The 21,329-nt window shown below is 44.0% G+C and overlaps 1 protein-coding gene across 1 annotated transcript in view; it reads left to right on the forward strand.

The window, feature by feature from the left end:
- The first annotated feature begins 15,022 nt into the window (after positions 1-15,022).
- LOC144108210 (uncharacterized) overlaps positions 15,023-21,329 on the forward strand; it is a 247,110-nt gene continuing 240,803 nt past the window's right edge. The window contains exons 1-2 of the mRNA XM_077641489.1: positions 15,023-15,123; positions 20,985-21,032. Of these exons, the coding sequence (XP_077497615.1) occupies positions 15,069-15,123; positions 20,985-21,032 (103 nt within the window). The 5' untranslated portion in view covers positions 15,023-15,068. The remainder of the gene's footprint in view (positions 15,124-20,984; positions 21,033-21,329) is intronic.

Here is a 21,329-nt window from a genome sequence, read left to right on the forward strand (position 1 = left end):
GTGAGACGGAAACCCTGAAAAAAAAAAACCCGGAAAATTAAAGAAATAATAAAGCTAGCGAGAATGCAGTCGAAAGCCTCGTCATCCGGTCTCCTTTGGGCTTCCATAACATACAGCAGCTCCTGGAGACACAACTGCGCAGAGGTTCTGCATGCTCCTTCTTGCTCTACAGAGCCGCGCAAAAGAATACCAGATATCGCTGGTACCAGGACACAGTGTTCTAGTCTGAAAGTTCTACATACATAAAGTGGCTCATTATTACCAACTTTGACTTTTAGAGAGCTGCTTCCACCACTAGAGGATCGGAGGATTGGAGGATCTTTTCCCAGCTGCATGTTTGTTTCTCTGAAAAGGTAAACTGTCTCGTAGGCGTGACGGCAGTCAGGCACAGAGCGAAGAGGGCTTACAATAGATAATGTTAATTGGGCTGCCGTTCACCCAAAAAGAACTTACAGACACGGCGGCGGCGATATGCAACAAGCAAGTGCGGCGGAGGTTGAACAGGTTACCCGCCGCTCTCGTCTGTGACAGTTTAAAGCTGACAACCAACTTTCGAGATTCGGCGTGCAAAGTAACCACAGCAGTCTCCAGCAACGTATAACCGGTTCCGCCAGTGTGCGACCGGTCGAGATGAGTCTGGTTGCAACTTGCATCACTGACACAGTGGCTAAGCCTAATGCCGGCGGCACTGAAACGTAAGCGAAGAAACATAACGAAGCTTTGCAGAAATATTCCTCTTGGTATGATAGACGGCGCTATGCTCTCCTGCTAGCGGAGCGAAATATGATAATTTGCACTACGCATCAATGTAACTCTAGGGAAAGAAGCACCTGGGCGGCTGCGTTAAGCTACTTATGAGAAACTCTATGTGGCATTCGCCGCCAGTAATACTTAAGTAAAGTTCACATTTGAACGTTTTAAATAGAATAAAAACTCGAGCCCGCTTTCACTTGTGACTGTACGCGCATCATATTGTGCGCTTATAGTCCAGCATTCTGTTCTATCTGCTGTCACAATTCACATAATCTTAAGCGTAAACGTGGTATCCTAACTTTTGTGATAAACTGCTCTCGCTTTAGATTAAAAAAAATCACAAAGCGTTCATTGTGTGCCTTCATGTTTTACGCATTTGTAGAGTACTCGCCCTTCCTGGGTCTCAGTTCAAGAGAGCGCATTAATGCGATCGCACTACGCTCTCGACGCGTCTGTCATTAGAGCACGCTTTTCGGTTTACGTTATTTTATCGGTTAAATGTTCCCCTTTGTGACTCCGACTGATCGCAGTTTTGTCTCTCTTGTCTCCCGTTTAGGTGAGATGTCATCGATGACCGAGACGGGTGCGTATGCGATTTTTATCTCTCCTTTTTGCTCACAACCTGCCATGGTGGCACAGTGGCTTAGGCGATTTACTGCAGACGATGAGGTTTCGGAGCAGGAAGTCGCATACTGCCGGGCCTCTTTTCCATGGCGACAAAATGAAAGTACCCCCGAGCACCCGCCTTGATTTCGCCACATAGACCCCGTGCAGACTCAAATCATTAAACTCTGCCTAGTGCACCTCCGACCAGGAGGCAGCCCATAGCTGTTATATACGAGCCTTATATAGATCAATATAGAGCCTGTGGCGCTCATACGAAAGAAGCCTTGTGATTGGTTGCTGTGAAGAGCGTGCTGCTTTTACTTAGAAATAAATACTCGCGATATTTACGAAAACGATTCCAATGGGTGATGCGGCTTTTTTAACAACAAGAAGTAGGTGCAGCATGCGTGAAATCGAGTCACCGCTGCTATTTTTGTTTTTTTTTTTTGGTTAAGGAGCCTCGACCATAGCCTCGACTTTGAGCTTTGATGAAGGATGGCATTATATTTTGCTTCTTTGCACCTTGGTGCACACAAAAGCTAGTCAACCCATGACGCGGCCTTCGATTTTGATAACCCTGATAGGCACTGGCCTTGCGCTCTTCTTTTGTGATTACCGCAGGAAGCAGGATTTTTTTCATTCTTTAGCAACATGACAGTTTTAGCAAAGGAAAAAAGCCACGCTTCTGTGATATTGCGCAGGTTATTTAAGCGCTGCTGGTTTCTTCACACGCCTTAAGTAATCTTAATTACCAATTTATTTCGTTTACATTTTATCGCCTTCATATTTAAATTAATTGATAACTCCTTGGTAGGAAACGTTTCGCATTGTAGCCTGAATTTGCCTCCATCCAGATGCCTAAAATGTTCTGCCGTGCGAAGACGCACACGTGTTTCACAAGTGGGAGCCCATGTTTGGGAAACTTGCACTATAGGTGTTTTGAGGCGTGAAAAAAAATCTGTACATTTCAATGTTTCAATTAGTTGCAGCACAAATAGGAAACTAATTCAGGAAAGCAATATCAATTAAGGCGACAAGACAAGTTTTGTACATGCACTATAATTGCTTTCTCTCTATCGCGATGCGCAAAACAATGCCTTTCGTGGCGTTCACAGTAGATAAAAGCTTATCTCTGGGGACGCCTTCAAGTGAGATTCTTAGACATTTGTCTGACTTTGACTCATCCTGAGGGGAAAAAAACCAAGGGTGATAAAGGGGGAAGAACAAGCAGACCAGGCTTTGGTTCCACCTTCCCGATCCATTGGTTGGGAAAGACCTCGTCCGTTAATTGCCAAACCGATGAAGAAAAATGTGACTGGGCTCCGTGCTGCAAGCGACACAGTTTTTGGACAAATCCGAGAAAAAATCAAAGGCAAATTCAGAGGCGACGCCCTTTAGAGCGCAGACTGGGTACTTCTTTCCAGTAACTTTTCTGTCAGTCAAGTAAGAGCCGGCAGCACGGCTGTCACAAATGCCCCACCAAACGTTTGCTCACCGTCTTGCCTGGTCCTTGCTCACGTAGCCTGTCAGCTCTGGCCGCACCAATAACAGACTGTGTGTAAAGAACATTCGATGCCCAGCAAAATTGAGGCTCGTCAATTCTGGCCCATCGTCGATTACAATCAGGTACCAGTTGCAAAATTTTAGCCATATCTGACAGTCACTTGTTTTCCGCTCCTGGTGTAGACACTAATGATATGGTTTGCAGATGTCTTGAAAGTAATTTTATAGTACAGAAGCCGGGCTCGTTTTCTATGCGCCAGCAATTTTCCTGATCTTGTTTCCTGTTTGATGGAGATATACGCAACGATATCGCTATCAGAATACTCAGTAGCACTGGCCGGTCACTTGCTTTCATGTACATGGACTCATCTAGTAAAAAAAAAAGCTACTAACCTCGATAACAGTGGAACCTGTCGGAACAGGATGGCCAAGATATTGGGCTGCATGCACTCTGGACGAGAACTGCCCGTCCTTTTGCGCGCTCACATAAACGATCCCAATGCTTACCTTTTCAGTAACGGAGTATGTCAGTTTCACTGGAGCAGTCATTCTCACAATATTCACGATGTGACATTCAAGTTTTTTTCTGTTGAAGGGCGGGGCAACACTTCCGTTCATTTAAATAATTTGAGGCTCCGTCCCTACAATAGAAAAGTCGCCCACGCGCAACCAAAAGCAACGCTTCAATGGTAAACGGGAAAGCTTTTTGTCAAGCTTGTTATGCAAATCATATGAACTACTGATTTATAGCCTACAGCCACTCCCGCGTAAGCTCTCTTTCGCGCAAGAAACGTTCCTTTGATGCACATCGTAACACGCAGAGGTTATACACGAACAGTTGCACCTGGTGACTGAATGAACGGATGATGACGCCTCACATTTAGCCTGCCTGGCAGTTGCTGCTTTCTGGCTCCTCTTGTCAGGACTGTGAAAATAGATGGCCGCGTCTTTGGCAATCGCTTAGATTGTTTCATTGCGCAGAGCGCCGAAGAAAAACATAACGCCGCCCGCATTTTAAGCTGGGCCTCAAAACTCTCTTGTCAGGGAAATTACCACTTCAATTTAATTGCGCGCCGCGGTCTATGGTTTTGCATGAGATATGCTGCGGTCATCATGCGCTGAGTTTTGATTTTGTGCGGAAAAAATACGTTTTGTCGTACGGTGAAAGTATAGAAAATTACTTTCTTCCCTTTGAAAACTATGCAAAAGTGTCTCCTCTGGGCTACAAAATAGCTATTTCACAATACACCGCAAACTTTGTTGAAAAGTTAGGCAGTAAATTTTAGTTAATCAGCCAGCTCATGCCATAGAGAGGGTGGGTAGATCGTTCTTGATCAACACAAGGTGAACAAGGCAGGCCAAATCATCTGGGTGCTTGCCAACGTTTCGACAAGTAGACTGGTCTTCGTCTGGGCAAAGGGTTCAGTACTCGCGGAGTTGAAAAAAGGGTCTTTACTCATTACCATGTTTTCATAATTACTGACGTCTGCCGCAGCATATAGCTTTCCTTTGTAGAGGTGTTCTTTTTTACTCGAAAACTTTACTTTTAAGCATTGCTGAATATTCGCTGAAACAACTGGTATAACATCGCTTGTTACAACGCATCGAAATTTTTATCCCTTGCGGTGTTAGCGTACTAAGGGGTAGAACTGAAACGCCAATACAGGCCGGCGCAGCTCCGTGCTGCCGCCCTTCGGATTAAAAGTTAGAGAACATGGAGAGAAACTCAGATATTCGCGCTTACCTGTTTTAAAAAAGTGGCAAGAATGCAGTTTCATTTCTCTACCTTGATTAGAGGTATACAGGTTTCCGGCTGCCTATCCGCCACAGGGCCGCGATGTTAACACCGTCAAACTTGCCAGATCGAAGGAAATTGGTTGCACAAAGCTGCAGTAAAGAAATAAGCGATCGGTCCCAGCGACGGTTCTCGGATGGTGGGGCTGCTTCGTTTTCTTGAAATCGTACTGTACGGCATAGTCTCAAACAAATTGAACTGCAAAAAGTCTGCGCCATGGCATAAAAGGAAGAAAGTAAGGTCGGGCTAGTGCTGCAGCATCACGACTTGCAACAGACCGCGTGGAAGGGCTATTGGAGGGCCAGTATTGAGAACGGCGGGCTTTGTAATGAGTTAGCTGTAGAGCTCCAATAATCGTGAATTAAAAGACTAGCGCATATAACAAAGACACAGACATAGAAGTAGACAGGACGAGCGCTAAACATCAACTGAGTTGTTTACTGAACATAAAGGAACATATAAGCAATTCGGTGGTGCATGCGCACACTGGGTTAACAATACATAGACAATCTAATCAAGGTGTGGCAAACTGTTCTCTAGGTACATTTTTTCTTTTTTGGTCAAGGTAAGTGAACTAGTGCTTACACAGTTATCACCTTCTCTGTCAATGTGATAGGCCTCACAAATCTCACGACCTAACTTTGTGCCTCCCCTACCAAGCACACACGTGGCACCAAACGCCGGCACGCACCCGCACCGCTTACAATGCTTGGCCAAATGACCGCCCCCCGCCAATGAATCTACCAGCGTGCTGTGCTCTCGTAGCCGCTCGTTCAGGCACCGTCCAGACTGCCCCACGTAGCATCTACCGCAGGAGAGGGGTATGCGGTATACGATGCCAGCAGTGCAAGGCACAAACTTGCATTCATGTTTTGTGGTGCAGACCGGTTTCCTTTCTTCGTTGACCGCTTTGCACATGCGCACCAGCTTTTCGGGGGCAGTGAACATCACGTCCACACCGCACCTCTCTCCAACTTTCTTCAGCCGGTGCGATAACTGGTGCACGTACGGTATAGCGGTACGCCTCAGCCTCCTGCAGCTAGTTTCCGCTGCCACGCCAGGGCGGCCACCTGCCCTGATTTCTTTCAGGAGGCACTGCGCTACAGCCGTCACGGTATCCATAGGAAACCCGGCGTTCTGCAACCGGTGCACTTGCGTCTGCAAACTGATCTCAATTTTATGCTGGCAAGACTTCTCGAGAGAACCACGCAGGCAATTTTTTGCTATGCCCCGTTTTACCAATTTCGAATGAGCCGAATTGTACGCTAAAATTTCCTTTTTTTGTGCGTGGCTGGTACGACCAGCAGATGTGCCCCGTGCCAAAGAACAAACAAATCTCGAGGAATTGAAGACACCCGTTGATCGGAACTTCATGCGTGAATCTCAGCTTGAGAGAACATTCACCGAAAATATCTAAAACACTTTTTACAACCTGTGGTTTGTCACTCTCGTTCTCAACATTCACAAACACAATAAAATCATCCACATATCTAAAACACCTCACTACACCTTTTTCCCTTTTGATGCACGCTGCAACGCGTTTGTCAAATTGACCTAAAAATATTTCGCTAAGTATTGGAGCTATGCATGAGCCTATGCAAATGCCGTCTTTCTGCACGAACAACTTGTCGTTAAAACAAATAAAGGTGGATGAGAGGTAACACTTAACTAACGCTACAAAGTCATTTACAGAAACCCCGCTGCTATTTTGGAACTTAACAGCCCCCCCAGCTTTCAATTCGCTCTTTTACTGCGTCTAATAACTCTATTTGGGGCTACGAGAGCACAGCACGCTGGTAGATTCATTGGCGGGGGGCGGTCATTTGGCCAAGCATTGTAAGCGGTGCGGGTGCGTGCCGGCGTTTGGTGCCACGTGTGTGCTTGGTAGGGGAGGCACAAAGTTAGGTCGTGAGATTTGTGAGGCCTATCACATTGACAGAGAAGGTGATAACTGTGTAAGCACTAGTTCACTTACCTTGACCAAAAAAGAAAAAAATGTACCTAGATAACAGTTTGCCACACCTTGATTAGATTGTCTATGTATTGTTAACCCAGTGTGCGCATGCACCACCGAATTGCTTATATGTTCCTTTATGTTCAGTTAACAACTCAGTTGATGTTTAGCGCTCGTCCTGTCTACTTCTATGTCTGTGTCTTTGTTATATGCGCTAGTCTTTTAATTCATGATGAAACACCAACTAGCCCAGCTTTCCGCCTTGATTCCAATAATCGCTTTGGCGTGTGAGGCCTGAGTTTGTAAGAGGCAAAGGGAGTAGAGAGAAATCTTCTCTTCATTTTCAGAGAAGAGAAGGAAAAGAGAGAGACTAACCACCTCCCGAAGCCGATGGGGACGCCTAAGCTCCCGTCACCTCTACCCTTTCCCTCGTTTCTCCCCCTCATCTCACTTAAGGTGAAAAAATAATTTCGCTCCATCGCTTCAGCACTGGCAGCCTGTTACACCCTCTGCCTCTTCTCTTCCCCTTTTTTCAACTCCTTCGGTGCCATAAATGTGGAGAGACGATACCTCTTTCTCCCCTTTGTCACCTGCTGCCGAGGCAGGTGCTGGGGGCAAGTAGTGGGAGGCACTGCGCACGCTATTCCTTGCGCTGATGGCGACACCAGCACGACGCGGACGACGGTGGCAAACTTAGGAACTAGGTAATAACAGCTCACATTATAAAAAAAGGCTTTCAAATAATGCAAACATAAAAAGCAGCGTGTGACCATCAAGCAACTGCAGATAGGCAGCGAATAGTAGGCAGTTGGTCTTTGAAAGGCAAGCCATTCATAATGCCTCGGCCTAGACCATACAGAAAATTTACAATGCTAATTAAATACTAACAAGAAAGGCAATATAAGTGACTTGATATATTACATTTTTCACTGCTTGTAAATTATTTCGTGCTGACAAGGTATTTATTGAGGTAGTTGCCATTAGAATTGGCAATTCCCTATCGGCTAATTGCCTATTGCTTATTCGCTATTTACATATTGGCTAATTACCTATAGGCTTATTGGGTAATGGCCATTATAAAGCAATAGTCAAATGAGCTACAACTGGGGCGAGTTGGAAATGCATTCTTGAAGGTATTGGTGAGCGCTACCAAAATACGGAAAGGGACGAACTCACAAGACAAGCGCTTTCTAACAACTGTTTATTATCAGAAGAAGCATGCCTATATACACATATTAACGTCAAATCATACACAGAGGAGGGAAGAGCACACGACGCTGACAAGAGCGATATGAAGGAAAAATGTATAATAATAAAATATCAACACGTGCCTTTACAACAGCCGAAGATTGCTATTCCTGAGGTAGTTAAATTCGGTTCTCCCTAGCATCACCGAAGGGGAGCTGAGACATTGGTTACCTGGAGCAACGCGCATAGCGAAAGCTTCGATAATTTCGCGTTCCCGTCTGTTTCTGGCCCGACCTATTACCTTGGTGTTTTTTAGTATCGGGGTGCATTTGCAGTGTGCGCAATATGGTGCCAGATTTCCGGATTTTGGTACTTGCTCGCACAATCTTTCTTGCTCTCTGAGCCTCTTGTTCAGGCATCTACCCGTTTGCCCTACGTAGGTTCGTTGACAGCTAGGCGGAATACTGTAAATGACGTTTTCTTCACACTCTACAGAGGTGATGTCGTGTTTGACGTTGCACCCAGGTTTTTTTTGTGGTCTTCATTCTCGTTGATTTTTTTGCACATTCCAATAGCTTATTGGGAACTGAAAAAACCACCTCAGCTCCGTACTTGTTCGCTGTCTTCCTTATTCTGTGGGAGATGTTATGAATGTATGGCATCATAGCTCGGTTTCTTATTCTTATCGGTTGTTAGAAAGCGCTTGGCTTGTGTGTTCGTCCCTTTCCGTATTTTGGTAGCGCTCACCAATACCTTAAAAGATAGCAATAGCTTCATTCAACTGGAGTTCCAGAATATACAGGTAGATATGCCAAATATGTAAGAAACCCGTGTGTACAGATTTCGTGCATTGCAAGAAAGTATCTGATTCAGTTGGAGCGCGAGAAATCTTGCAGGAACTTAGTGTTATGAAGAAGCCTATGCATCATGTAGTTGAAACTGTTTACATACGCTTGCACGCTATCACCATACTTCACTAGGAAGGCTGCCAGGCAGGAAGGCATATCCTCTTCACTACTACTTTCCGTGTGGTTACAAGAAGTGTTCAGAGATTTTATTTTGGAACAGGTTTGATAACCGTTAATAGAGAATAACACAGTTATATGGAACTTTGCTGGTACATTTGTGCTGCTAGTAACTAAGCAGGGCAACAGTACAGCGTGACTTCGGAACGAGGAAGTAAAAAACTATGTGGGGTCAAAAGTTAACTTGAGGAAAAAATTGTCTCAAGCAAGAGTTGGCAGTGAACCAGCGAGAGTATAAAAGACCTGCTCAGTAAAGCGGAGGAAGAAATTGAAGGCACGAAAGTCAAATACCTAAAAGAATAATAATGAAAAGCAGGGTATTTCGGAGGACCTCTTTCGACGAGTAACAAATATTCTGTACCTGCGAAAAGAAAAATATTTTTGTTTGGTTTTATAATGTAATTATACCCTTAAGGTGCAAACTTACAAAAAAAGGTTTCGCTTGAAAAAAAAAAACACGAGAGTGCAGTGAGCGATAGAAAATAAACCTGTCGTTCTAGCCTTAATAAACAGAAGAGAGCTGAGTGGTACTAGAAAAAAAAGCGAGGGTATGATATTCTGACTAAAATCAAGGAAGTGAAATCGCCATGGGGAAGACACCGTGAACTCTGGGATTGTTTTGCCACGCTTCTCCCGCGTATAAAGAAACTTTCTAGCTACTCCGCACCAGAAAAAAAAAACAACGTCCACTCCGAGTCTTTCTCCAACTTTTCTCAAACATAAGTGAGATTTTATTAATGTACGGAATGATCGCCACTCGCTTTCTTGCTTAAGATTAAGTGCTCGGAGTGATAATTGGGGAACATTTAATGTTTTCAGCAACACATCGGCAGCAGACGAAAGAACGTCGAGTGGAAAGCCAGAACCAATAAGCCTAATCACTCGACTGCTAAAACTTGATTCTGTTTCATGCACACAGGATTTAATGAAGGCACTTTGAAGTTGAGTCTGAACAAGCTGTAATCGCCAACTCCTGTCAATGACCCAGTTTTTCAAGGTTTCAGACCTTGTTATGCTTGGTTTAACAGCAGAAGGCGCGCAGAGCACTACAGCCGTGAACATACCGAGTTGTTTTAACTGGCACAAAAAAATGCATTTCCTCGCTCCAGTGACGTCGAAGAAAGGTTGCATGCTTAATTGAATTTCCATCCTCGTTGGACGCGGATGCTACTACGGCCATTCCACATCAACGGCTGCAAGGCTGCCAAGCCGTGTTCACTAACGCCTCGAGCAAGACTCATTGGTTTTAATTTTGGTTTTTACGAAAGCTCTTTTTCTTTTCATTGTAGGAACTAGTGAACAAGGTAAGCCCTGTGTCGCCTTCATGTTTTATAGCAGGCAGCGTTTAATATTTGGAAGCCTGAACACCTTTTTCTGGCCGATCTTTTCCAAGACCGGTATTGTTTTCTTGGAATAATTGAAAAGAAAGCATTAGTGTTTTCCGTGTTTTAACTCTCAAACAATTTACATACACTGTGATAGTTTTCGTGTGGAGAAGTCCTTGAATTTTCAAATCCCGCGGGAAAAGCGGCATTCACAAGAAAAAGAGCCGGTGAAATGGAACGACTGAAGATACCTTAAATGTTTAACACGCATCAAGATCAAGTTCACACAGAATTTCGCAATAGAAAGCTGAAGTGCTCACAGTTCAGGGAACATTCAAAGAAGAAATTCATTTAGTATTTCATCATTGCGAGCAGGTGTAAGCATTAAATGCAGTGTACAGTAAAGGTTTATCGTAATCTAGGAGTGCCCCTATGTATACTGAGAGCGGCAGTAGAGTCTTGAAGGGGCGTCCCTCAACAGCCACTTTTCTTTCCTTGAGCTTTTATTGACGAGTGACAGCGCGTCCGACTTTCTTTGCGCTTTCGATATATGGATACCAGCGCTCGCCACGTACTCAAGAAGAGCGGACGTTGCGAACTCATGCTATACAAGAATGCTGGGACAATGGCAAAGGCTGTACATACGCCGCCGTCACAATATCCAATGGCCACCACGCGAAGGGCGACAAATTAGGTCTTGTCTCTGGCCGTGTTGAGAGATGGCGCCACATGACCTGTGTTCTAGGGTTCGCGTGCGTTACTTAATGATGGCAACTCACGCGACGATGTTGCCTAGCTTATCAAATCAACCAAGGTTGGGCTTGAGACTGTCCTGCAGCGGGGGGGGGGGGGGGGGGGCGGGGGGGGGGGGGGTGATAGCTTCAACCACCACGAGATCACGAAGATACCGTCGACTCATGATCTGCACGTCGGCAGCGCAGCACGTAGCGCCAGGAGGTCTGAACGCTTTGCCAAAGTTCGTTAAGTTCTCCTCCGTGTTCTTTGTTCTGGCGCCAAAGTCACCCGGGGTCTCCCGGAAACAAGAGCTAAAAGCATTGCATTCTTAACGAAAGATAGCAGAGGGAGGACACTTCGTCATTGTACGATTCGTGCCAGTGCACTCGTTTTCTTGTGAACGCTGTCCTGTTGCGCCGGGTTTTTACCTTGCACCATGCACCAACAGGCCCAACGCGATACGCTTCTTGAATGCTTTCTACTTTTTACAGTAATAATGGCAATTATTCTTTTTTTTTAATTGTTTGTAGGTCAAGTATTTTTTTTACCTACAGCGTAATTAATATAAAATTACCGTTATGCTTTGGGCGTGTCGGGAGCGCTTCCGTCATCTGTTTCGACCTGCTGGTGTGGCATGGTGTTTGTCACTGTTAATAAACACAAGAATAAGTTCGTACCGTAACCGCTGTTTTTGGTATCTAGATAATGACATCTGTACCATTTGTGGTGTGGTTTCAGCGCACGTTCAGGAAACCCAACTGGCCTAAAATAATTCGGAAACCATCTCTCTGGTGGCGCTCGCAGCCCATGAGCAGCTTCTGAGAGTTATAGAGTAGAAATCATAATGTAATCATTGCATTTATAATTTCAGCACAAAATCAGTAAGTATGTGCCTTGAAAAATGGCACTAATCAAAGGAAGTATATGCCTTATCAGGAAATTATGCAGAGTGAGATTGAATTCAGGGAATTTTTATGTGCCGGTTTGTGTGCTTCGTAGCAGTCATGGCAGTGAACAAATTCCTTTAAGAGAAATAAAACAAGTAAACAACTTCTTTCAATAATTATCAATTATTCTTGGCTGTAATTTGCAAAAAAGGTCCTCAGAACACTCTCGAAATTAGTTTTAAAAATGCAACCTTGCTATTTATGCCTGCAACCTTTCGTCTCTCCACTCTCGGTATGAGCGGCCAGGAATCCAGATTGGCATGCGAAAAGCCCTGGCCAGCATGCCAGCTGGACGACTGATGCTTGATATGAACACATAGGCACCAACGCGTGGTTTTACCGCTATTTATATTTATCGAAAGCTGAAGTTTTCATAACTGCAAGAATTACCTTGCGTAAACTATGTCAGCAGAGCGTGTGTTCTGCCTGCCGAAAGGCACCCTTGTTCAATGCAGGGCAAAAATTTTTACGCCTTCTTTGACGGTTATTTGGTTCTACGTTGCAATAAATTAAGAAATTTTTATAGACTTTAAGACAGGTGACCGGTGTGCGTTTTGTATGCGTGAAATCATAAATTATTTTTAAAGTAATACCATTTATTTTACCCAGTTTTGCAATATAATATCATCACAATTCCGAGCTGTACTTTGACAAACAAATTTACCAGTTTTAAATGTAACATGTAATGTAAGTAATTCTAAAAAGCAAGGTTCATGTTAACGTTTTAGTCATCCGCACGCGCAGCTGATATATAAGGGACCAAATGGTGAGCCCTTTTCCGATAACGAGGAACCGGATTGGCAGCGCCGTCGTGGACCAAAGGTTGCCGCCACGCGAGACGCTCCATCCGCGCCGCGACGAGTTGGAACTCGAAGAATCCATCCAGCTTTTTCCCTTTCATCTATAAATATGTCGGATCGGGGAAGACTTCGCCACAATAAATATCACGACGTTGTAATTGCCGTACCATGTTCCCACAGACATCGTCAGCACTGCGCACTTAATGTTCACTTGGTGTCGCCCGGTCCGCCTACTGACTGTCCTGCTCAGTCTTTTCCTTCCATTCGCACACGCAAATGCGGTTTTGAGCGTAGAGAAATGTATCGGGGGCTTGCACATGGCGTTTCGTTGCAAATTGAAAGCATAGTACTGGAAATGAAGCACCGGTGCGGAATGCGAGCTAGAGCTTTGTAACCTCAACGCTCCCATTAAACTAAGCATATTTAGAGAAGACTCACAACAAATGAACAGAACCGAATTTTGAAGGGACATTCCTGACTAACGGACTGACGTGATAGCTTTAATGGCTTCATTCGGCAGCCTGAGGACCTCTTTTCTCATCACTTCGCCAAGGTTTGGACTGCACGCCCACATGTGCAGGATTTGTTATTCTCTACATTCATAGAGATGCAGGGAATCCTCATACCACTCCTGGCATAGTGGCGCAGCGATAAAGCTCCAAATACAGCCACCAGTAGGGCTTGTGAAGCACAGGCTGCTCTACCCGAGCGACCAATCACTACTTTAATTGCCACCCTAAACGGCGGGAACTTAACTCAGAGTCCGATGGGCAGATTGTGATGACGCCACAAAACTGCATGACAGGGGTCACCTGTATCATTTGATCACCACGCCGACAGCGGATTTTCGGCAGAATGGGAGTTTAAAGGCTATCCCATGAAAATAAGAAAACGCTTGCATACATATCGTGAGGCCATGCCGCTACGAAGGCAACACAACCAGGTACACGTCGTATACCGCATCGCTTTATCTTGTCAGACACTTATTGTTTGTAATCCGTACGTGCAGCTCCGTGACAGCGCTGACTGGTGTTGCGTTAGCCTGCTCACACAACTGTCGTACCAGGAATACATTTTCTTCCTCCTTAAGACACAGTGCACTCCGTATGGAGGGCACACGCTCTCAGCACAGCCAGGCTATCTCCAACTCGCGCTATGGATGTAGGAGTAGAGTATTAAACGTTACCTAAGAGCCTCCCAGCTCAATTACAACTTATTTTAGAAATAGGCTGTAAGCAACGTGTGTAACGATTACAATGTGTTTTAAGCGCAAATATTTAGGCGCACAACACTTCCGTGCAGCACTGGGATGTGATGAGCTGCTTGGATCAGAAGCACAGACATGCTAAAACCCTCTCTGATTACGACGGCTTACCTTTTCTTTTTACATTCTCCATTTTTATTGTTATTATATACTGTCATTCACGATGTTCATATAAATTTTGGTTGCACAAAATTATGTCACAATCATTAAGGATTGTCTTGACGAACATAACACCACATTTTTTGGAACTAAATCTCAATGAAGAAATTCGAACCTTAGCCCATATAGTAATTGCTACCAAACCTTGCTATCCAATTGTATTATCTGGAAAAACAACATTATCACTGGAACGAATTTTTCCTGGTTGGGGAGTAGTTATCGGTTATCGCGTTCGCCAGTTAATGAATAGAAAGAGCAGAATGGAAAAGCAGACATATAAATGCACTTAGCGTCGGTACTTGACTGCTCAGCCTACTCTCCAAGTACAGCTCTTGCAGGAGCAGACTGAGCAACCTCATTGCCCTCACATCAATGTCCACCGGAAACGGAAATAGGCACCGCTGTATGGTGGTGGTAACGTAGGCGTTTATCGTTCTGAACGATAGTGGATTCATTTCAGTCATATTTAAGCTTGACCCGCTCCACAGAACTAGTGTGAAATTGTGCCGAGACTCGAAAGAATCACAGGTTTTATTCATCACCATTGAGACTGTAAGTAGCCAAGGACATTGCGATTGAAAAGTGGACATCACAATAAGTCTGCGGGCAAAAAAAATGAGTGTGAAGAAATTAATATATTATGAAGTGTTGCCTTTTGTTAATAATTGTACACGGCCCTGTATATAAGCTGTCTTGTGAGAGTCAATCGTCGATATGTTAGCAATGCGTAGCCGGTGAAAAAAAAGTTCGTAAGTACTCTGGATTGTTATATAATGCGGCTAGACATCTTATATGGTGTTGGGGTATAGAAATAATGAAAAAACTATGGCTCCCAAGCAATAACGGAAAAAGATACATATATACTGACCCAACTCTTGGTCCAGTAGGCGCGACTGATGCTGAAGAAAGGCAAGCAACTTCATGCAATGATGTCAATCCGCTCTCTTTTTTCTTCCATGCAGAGATGATGATACGCGTAAAAAGGCTATTCTGGTGGCCATTTGCTGCGGGATTATGCTCGCAGTGTTGCTGGCTGCAGCTTTGGCCGGCAGCATGGGCGGCCAAGAAGGTAGGACCAAAGGAACGCTGTTAAAATGCTGTCAAGTTGTTTCCATTACTGCACAACTGCACTAAATGGAGCTGTTTTGACGGCATCCAAGCTTGATGCTGCCTATTTCATCCGATCGCATTTTGAGGGAAGCTAATTTTGAGGACGCTAGCGTTGGAGTGACAGGAATGATAAACCAACAAAACCGTACTAATTTAAACAGGTCGAAAATGTTAGCACAGCACCTAAACAGCAACAAAGCGCAGCGTGTAAGTTTCAGTGACCGAATGGCACAGATACGCCTCCTCATAACGACAAACCTAACCAGAACAAGTGATGGAAGAGCTGTGGGATGCACATCAAGCCAGTAAAAGCCAATATCATAATGTTTTTTAATAGGTGACAAACCTAGTGGGCTTTTTGGGTAGAAACGCGCCTTTAAGGTCGTGTAGTATGCTTACAAGGCTTTTTTCATACTTTCTTTTCGTTCACTACACTTGGAAGAGAGCAATGTTTCACAAAATATGGTTGCTGAATACCTCGTAAACATGCCCAGGTCGTATGATACTTTTCGTACAAGGGAGTATTTGATTATTAGCATCCACCCAAGCGCAGCCACACGGCTACAAAGAAACGTTTACAGCTTCTGCACAAGCAGAGTTGTGGAAGGAATGTTCGTTATTGTCAGAGTTTGGAATCAGGGATCATCGTCTGATCAGAGCAGCCTGCCAACCAACTGAGCTAACCTGGACGACTATCATATAGTAGAACAAGTAAGAGTTGATCAACAACTCGAACTGGGCAGATGTTCTTTCAATGTTCAGGATAACCGCCGGGGCAAAGTTGATTTGTAATAACTGAGTAATTACTCATTCATTAGCGTCAGCCCAAACGCAGCCATACGGCCACAAACGCAGCAATACGGCCACTAAGGCAGCTATATAGCTTGAAGCCGGATGGCTGCGCTTCGCTGGATCCTTCTGAGTATTTATTAATTTATGAAAAAAAACAATTGAAGCTATGTAATATACAAACATCGGTTTCTCACCGAGAAACACTCAGCAGTCGTCTTTATCTCAGGCTCTCACTTGTTAGGTTTCGAAGCTTTTGTTACAAATGCTAGGAAGGCATCAAGACGTAGCTACCGATTTTGTCCGCGGATGGTCACCTCGTTCTTTGAATAAGGGCCTTTATATCAGTCACAAATTGGAATTTTGCAACAAAACTTGAGAGCACTGTAATTATTTCCTTGTAACTATGAAGAATAAGAAAAAAAGCATGAAAAAGAGCAGAGAAAAAGCTCTCTGGGCTGATCTAAGCTTCTATTACAATCCAGCCGGTTATTTCGTCAACTTATCCTCCTAAACAAAATAAGTTCAATCAATTACGTGCACATTTTAGCCATAACGGTGAGTTTTTATACTTTTAGTGTTCATTGATACTGCATATAGCGAAGACAAAGTCTTTAGTGAAATAATGGGTAGTGCGCGATCTTTCAGGGCAGTTAGCCGTTTCTTACTGCAGTAATTATTCCGCATACAGTGCTGCAAGCGCTGTTCCATATTGTTCGAGGTGGACACCTTTTCGTGAAATATTGCTTATAGAAACTGAATGAAGTTGCGCCTCGCAGGAATTAAGTAAGAATAGCATCAGCGGAGATTAAGGAGCTCTTAGTAGTCACAACTAGCGTGACCAGAACTGTGTACACTTGAGTGCGCGTAAATAGCCTTTTGGAAGAATTTTGTGCTCGCATATGGATAAGGTACACAAAGTGTGGAGGGTGCACATAAAAAACTTGAAGCTTTGGAAGAATGGAAACGTATAAATATTCTGTGGATTTTTTCAACACATTTGTCGCAAGAATTGTTACTTAAGTACGATGGCCTAGTAGGCAGGAACGTAATTTCCTAATCTTCTTGTAGGAAAAAAAACCTACCTATTTACAGTAACACATCGTGGTGCCCGCCTATTACTGCGCCGTCCTTCGCACTGTTTTCAGTGAGAATACTTTCGCTGGTCAGAGTTTTAGCTTCATCGTTCTTCTTCGAAGCGTTCTACGACAAAAAGGCTGACTTAGGAACGCTGAGGTGACAGATGAAGCTTAACCCTGCTGAAAAAAGTTGTATGATGTAAAAAACTGATACAGTTCTCATACGCATGCAATGCAAATATCATTCAAATCTTAAAAATTGTGCAAATGTCATTCATTTTTTTCAAAATCATAATTTGTCATTCAATATCGCACAAATTGTATGACATTTGTATGACGAAGCCTGTGTGAGGTTATTGCATCATACACCTTCCTTCAGCAAAGATGCTTCCCCAATGCATTGTTTTTGATTTGATTATCATGTATGATTCGTAATTTGATGTGGGAATAACTTTACAGCAGTCTATTAAACGTCCAAGTCTGCAAATAAATACGCTGCGAGGTATTTCTGCAGCCCACGGTTTCCCGTACATGCTATATTTTCCTCGCTCTTCAAAGAAGGAGTAGGTGGAAGCTTCGTCCTGCCCAAGCCTGAAAGACCAATGATGTGTTGGTTACAGGGCGAGACCTTCTGCAGTCTCTATAGGCACGTTGAGCTAGGGGCTCGCCCAACTGCCAGAGAAAGCTTAGGTGAAGTCAATAAGTGTTTTTCATTATTTCATTCATTCCCTGCCAGAGTGCCAAACAAAACTACGTCATACTTTCGTCCCTTTCCTTGACTTTGCTTTGCAAGCCGCCACTTGTAAGATACCTCGGCGAGATTTAATTTCACTTGGAGACTTGGTCTAGTGCGTCGTCTATGAATGCGTGGAAGCGAGACGGAATGCGTCTTAGTTGCGCTGTTCAGTCCATAGTAGACAAAAACCTAAACTGTTCTTTAAAAAACGGAAACCGGTCGACACCGCCCAAAATCCTTTCCACAACTAGGTGACTCCAACACGGACCATTTGTTCGACTTGGAACCCGTTGGTCTGACTTTCTCGCGTCACTAATTTGCAGGGGCTTCGTCAGGCGTTTGATCAGGGCGCCAAAAGCTGGCTGGAACTTCAAAACTGACTTGAGCCTGTGCTCATTTCGGCCAGGGGACCACTGGATTGCGTCCAATATTGACATCTCGTCTTGTTAGGTGTGTACTTATAATGTAAGTCCCAGAGGACGATGGTGAAGTACTATATTATTCTCTGACTTTGTCGCCAGAACCTCAGCTCGGTCATTCCTTAAATAGGTAATTCCTGTTTTGGTGGCAGTTTTTGAGGACCAAAGCAACTATTCGTTTCCTCGATGATGCCCCCGAAGTTGTCCTGAATCTACGCAGGAACTAAAACGGAGATTAGACAGAGGTGGCACTTTTACTAGTTCCTCACCTACGCGGAGAACAATCTGATGATCTAGATGCGTGTCAGGGAGAAAGAAATCTTCTGGACAGCTCATTATTGATTTCATTCGCAGGTAGTTGAATGCTAGGTGCTGATCGAAAAAGGTCATGCCTAGAATAACGTCACAGGATCGGAGCTGTAGCACTACGAATGTTGCCGGCAGATTTGGTCGTTTATCTTCTCTATTTGGAATGATCGTTGGGCAGACGCAGTTCGTTTCTATCTATCTCTGCCTGTCGGCGCAGCGTCCAATGAAGTTGCCACGTTTTTTCGATGCGGGCAGGTGGTTACACTTATCAGAGAACAGACTCCTCTCGTAACAACGGATGCCTCCATTTAATGTGGTTGCATACCGGCACCTTTGTGAAACTGCATTGCTGACTCGGAACTAGACCCGCTGCCCATGACTGAGGATTTGAATAACTGGACAATAGTGCGCTTGCCGATGAATGCAGAAAACTATTCTAGATCAGCAGTCTGGGAACAGAAGAGTCGCTCAAGTTTGATAGAAATACAAAGGAAAAGGACTGGTCGCATAGAGCAAGTGATTGCGATGCCAGATGGGCAAATTGCACATTTGGCCACGGTGGCTGCAGTCGCAGCAAGTAAGGGCTCTAGTATACTGACAGAAGTCGGGAATTTGTATCGGGTCGCCTTTGGCACGCATTTTGGGTAATTTATTTTTGAGCGAAGACGATGGTATTGTCTGCCAAATATTGGAAGGTTTACAAAAGGGCATCTTTCGTTATGTCGATGATTTCTTGATCTCAGTTGATAACGCGGGGTTCAATAACAGCATGTTGATCATTTTGAAAACCTTCAAAGGGTGTGGATCTGGCATCAAATTTACCCTGGAGGTTCCAAAACACAATGAGTTTCAGTTTCTGGATCTCAAGGTGGACTTCAGTTCTAGGTATGTTTGCTGGCAGTACTGCCGTAGCTAAAAAATGCACTCCTCAAATACAACTCCGAACATTCTGAATAGTGAAGAATGGAATAGCTGTTTCTAGTCTCAAGTCAAGCCTAACAAAAGCTTCCGTTCATCTTCTATGCGACAGCTTCAATGCTAAAGTTCCCCGATTGATAAAAGCCGGCTATCCTAGCAATATCATTTCCCGGTCCTGTATGAAGTTAATGAAGTCGGTCAAAGGCTGTCCATCACCCACTGAAGAGAACTAGAAGCGCGCTGTGATACCCTACATGCACCGTTTAACTCATGGGTTAAGACAGGTTGTAAAAAGATATGATGTCGGAGTAGCCCACTCTGCCCTGCCCCCTGAGATTAGAAAGACTTTGTCCTCTTGTGCAAAGGAAGGCGGTAAGTGTTGATAGTAGTTGCCGTTTCTGCAAGGTGAAGAATACAGTGAAATGTGTGCGATGTGAAACAAGTGCGGTGTATAAAATTCAATACCTCTGTGCGTTAATGTGCATAGGCCAAGCCGGGCGGTATGTGAACATTCGCGTTAGAGAATGAAAAATTGATTGTTCGTCTGGGGTGAGTGAACATCTCCGAGAATGCAACAATGCCGTCCTCTCTCTGAGGCACAATGGTGTTGTATCATCACCCGCAACAAAGAACCAGAGTGGTGATGGTAGCATTACACACAGACTCGCATGGAAACTACGTAAGCAAGCCTTCAGTCTTGCTATCTATGAAGGAAATAGGCTATCTGCGCAGGTTTTAGTTTTTCGTCTTTTTTGTTTCCTTTTATAACCCAGATATGTTAACGTGTTTGTCACTGCCTTTAGTATTGTTTCTTTTTTAACGGTTCGTTTCCTTCCAAATAATCCAGCTATGCAAACGGCGCTCGTCCTGCTGTCTTCTTTTTCTGTCTCCGTTTTGTTTGCGCCCCTATTTTCATCATGAACAGCTTCCAACTAGCCCAACTTTCCATTCGATTCTGCTCAGATCAAATAAAGTTACCTGCAGTGTCCTTTGTCCTGCAGTACATGTAATAGAGGCTGATAGATGTGACGAATAATGACTTCGTGCACGAGCAGCAAGGCCTGTTTCCTATGTTTTGCATAATTACTCCTTGCATATGGTTTTGTCTCTATCATTTAGGCTAAATTAATCTTTGTTCAACCCTGAGTGAACATATGTAAGCTGGCCTTCCTCGACTGCACTGCTGACGAGCTTTTTAAGTCGCAACAGGCATAGTCTGCTCGAGAATTACGCTTAGCTAGTGAGCTAGTGCAAGAGAGCTTTTTCACTGTGCAAAATTTCTTGCCAAGCTTATGTCTAAAATATCATAACATATTAATAATAATGATTTTTTTATGCAAGAGCATCCGTGGCTAAAGCGCGCCATGGCTGCCATGGCACAAGGATCTTTTTCTTATACTCAAGGTGGGGCGCAAAACCCATTTCCAAGCATTTCACCTAAACGAAGCCAAGTACAAGGCGGTTGAAAGAATATAGTAATAACATTGTACAATATAATATAGTGTATTGAAATTGTTTCGATATGCATTGAAAATTTAAGAATATTCAGTTCACTATTCTCTTTTTGCAGAAGAAGAAAAAGACGGGGAGGCAGAAGACAAATCTAATTATGCCGGCAGTAAGTCAACCAGCTACATCTGCAATGTAAGCTCGAAGCATGCTCGAGTTCTCCAAAAAATTTGCTCAAAACTTTGGGTTTAGTGTTGCAACGTGATATCCTGGTAATCTTCTGAAAGAAACTTTCGTCTTCAAAGATTTGTAACGTAAAATGCTACTGAAAACGTTCTGTAATTCTGCTATAACAGGCAAAATGTGAATCCTGTCAGGAAAAATGAAAGCACACTTACCATTCTGCAGAAACAATAATGTTCAACGTCAATAAGGGTAAGCTCTACCTTCTTCGCTAAAAGTATTC

The sequence above is a fragment of the Amblyomma americanum genome, chromosome 10, assembly GCF_052857255.1.
Source record: "Amblyomma americanum isolate KBUSLIRL-KWMA chromosome 10, ASM5285725v1, whole genome shotgun sequence".
NCBI classification, from domain to species: domain Eukaryota; kingdom Metazoa; phylum Arthropoda; class Arachnida; order Ixodida; family Ixodidae; genus Amblyomma; species Amblyomma americanum.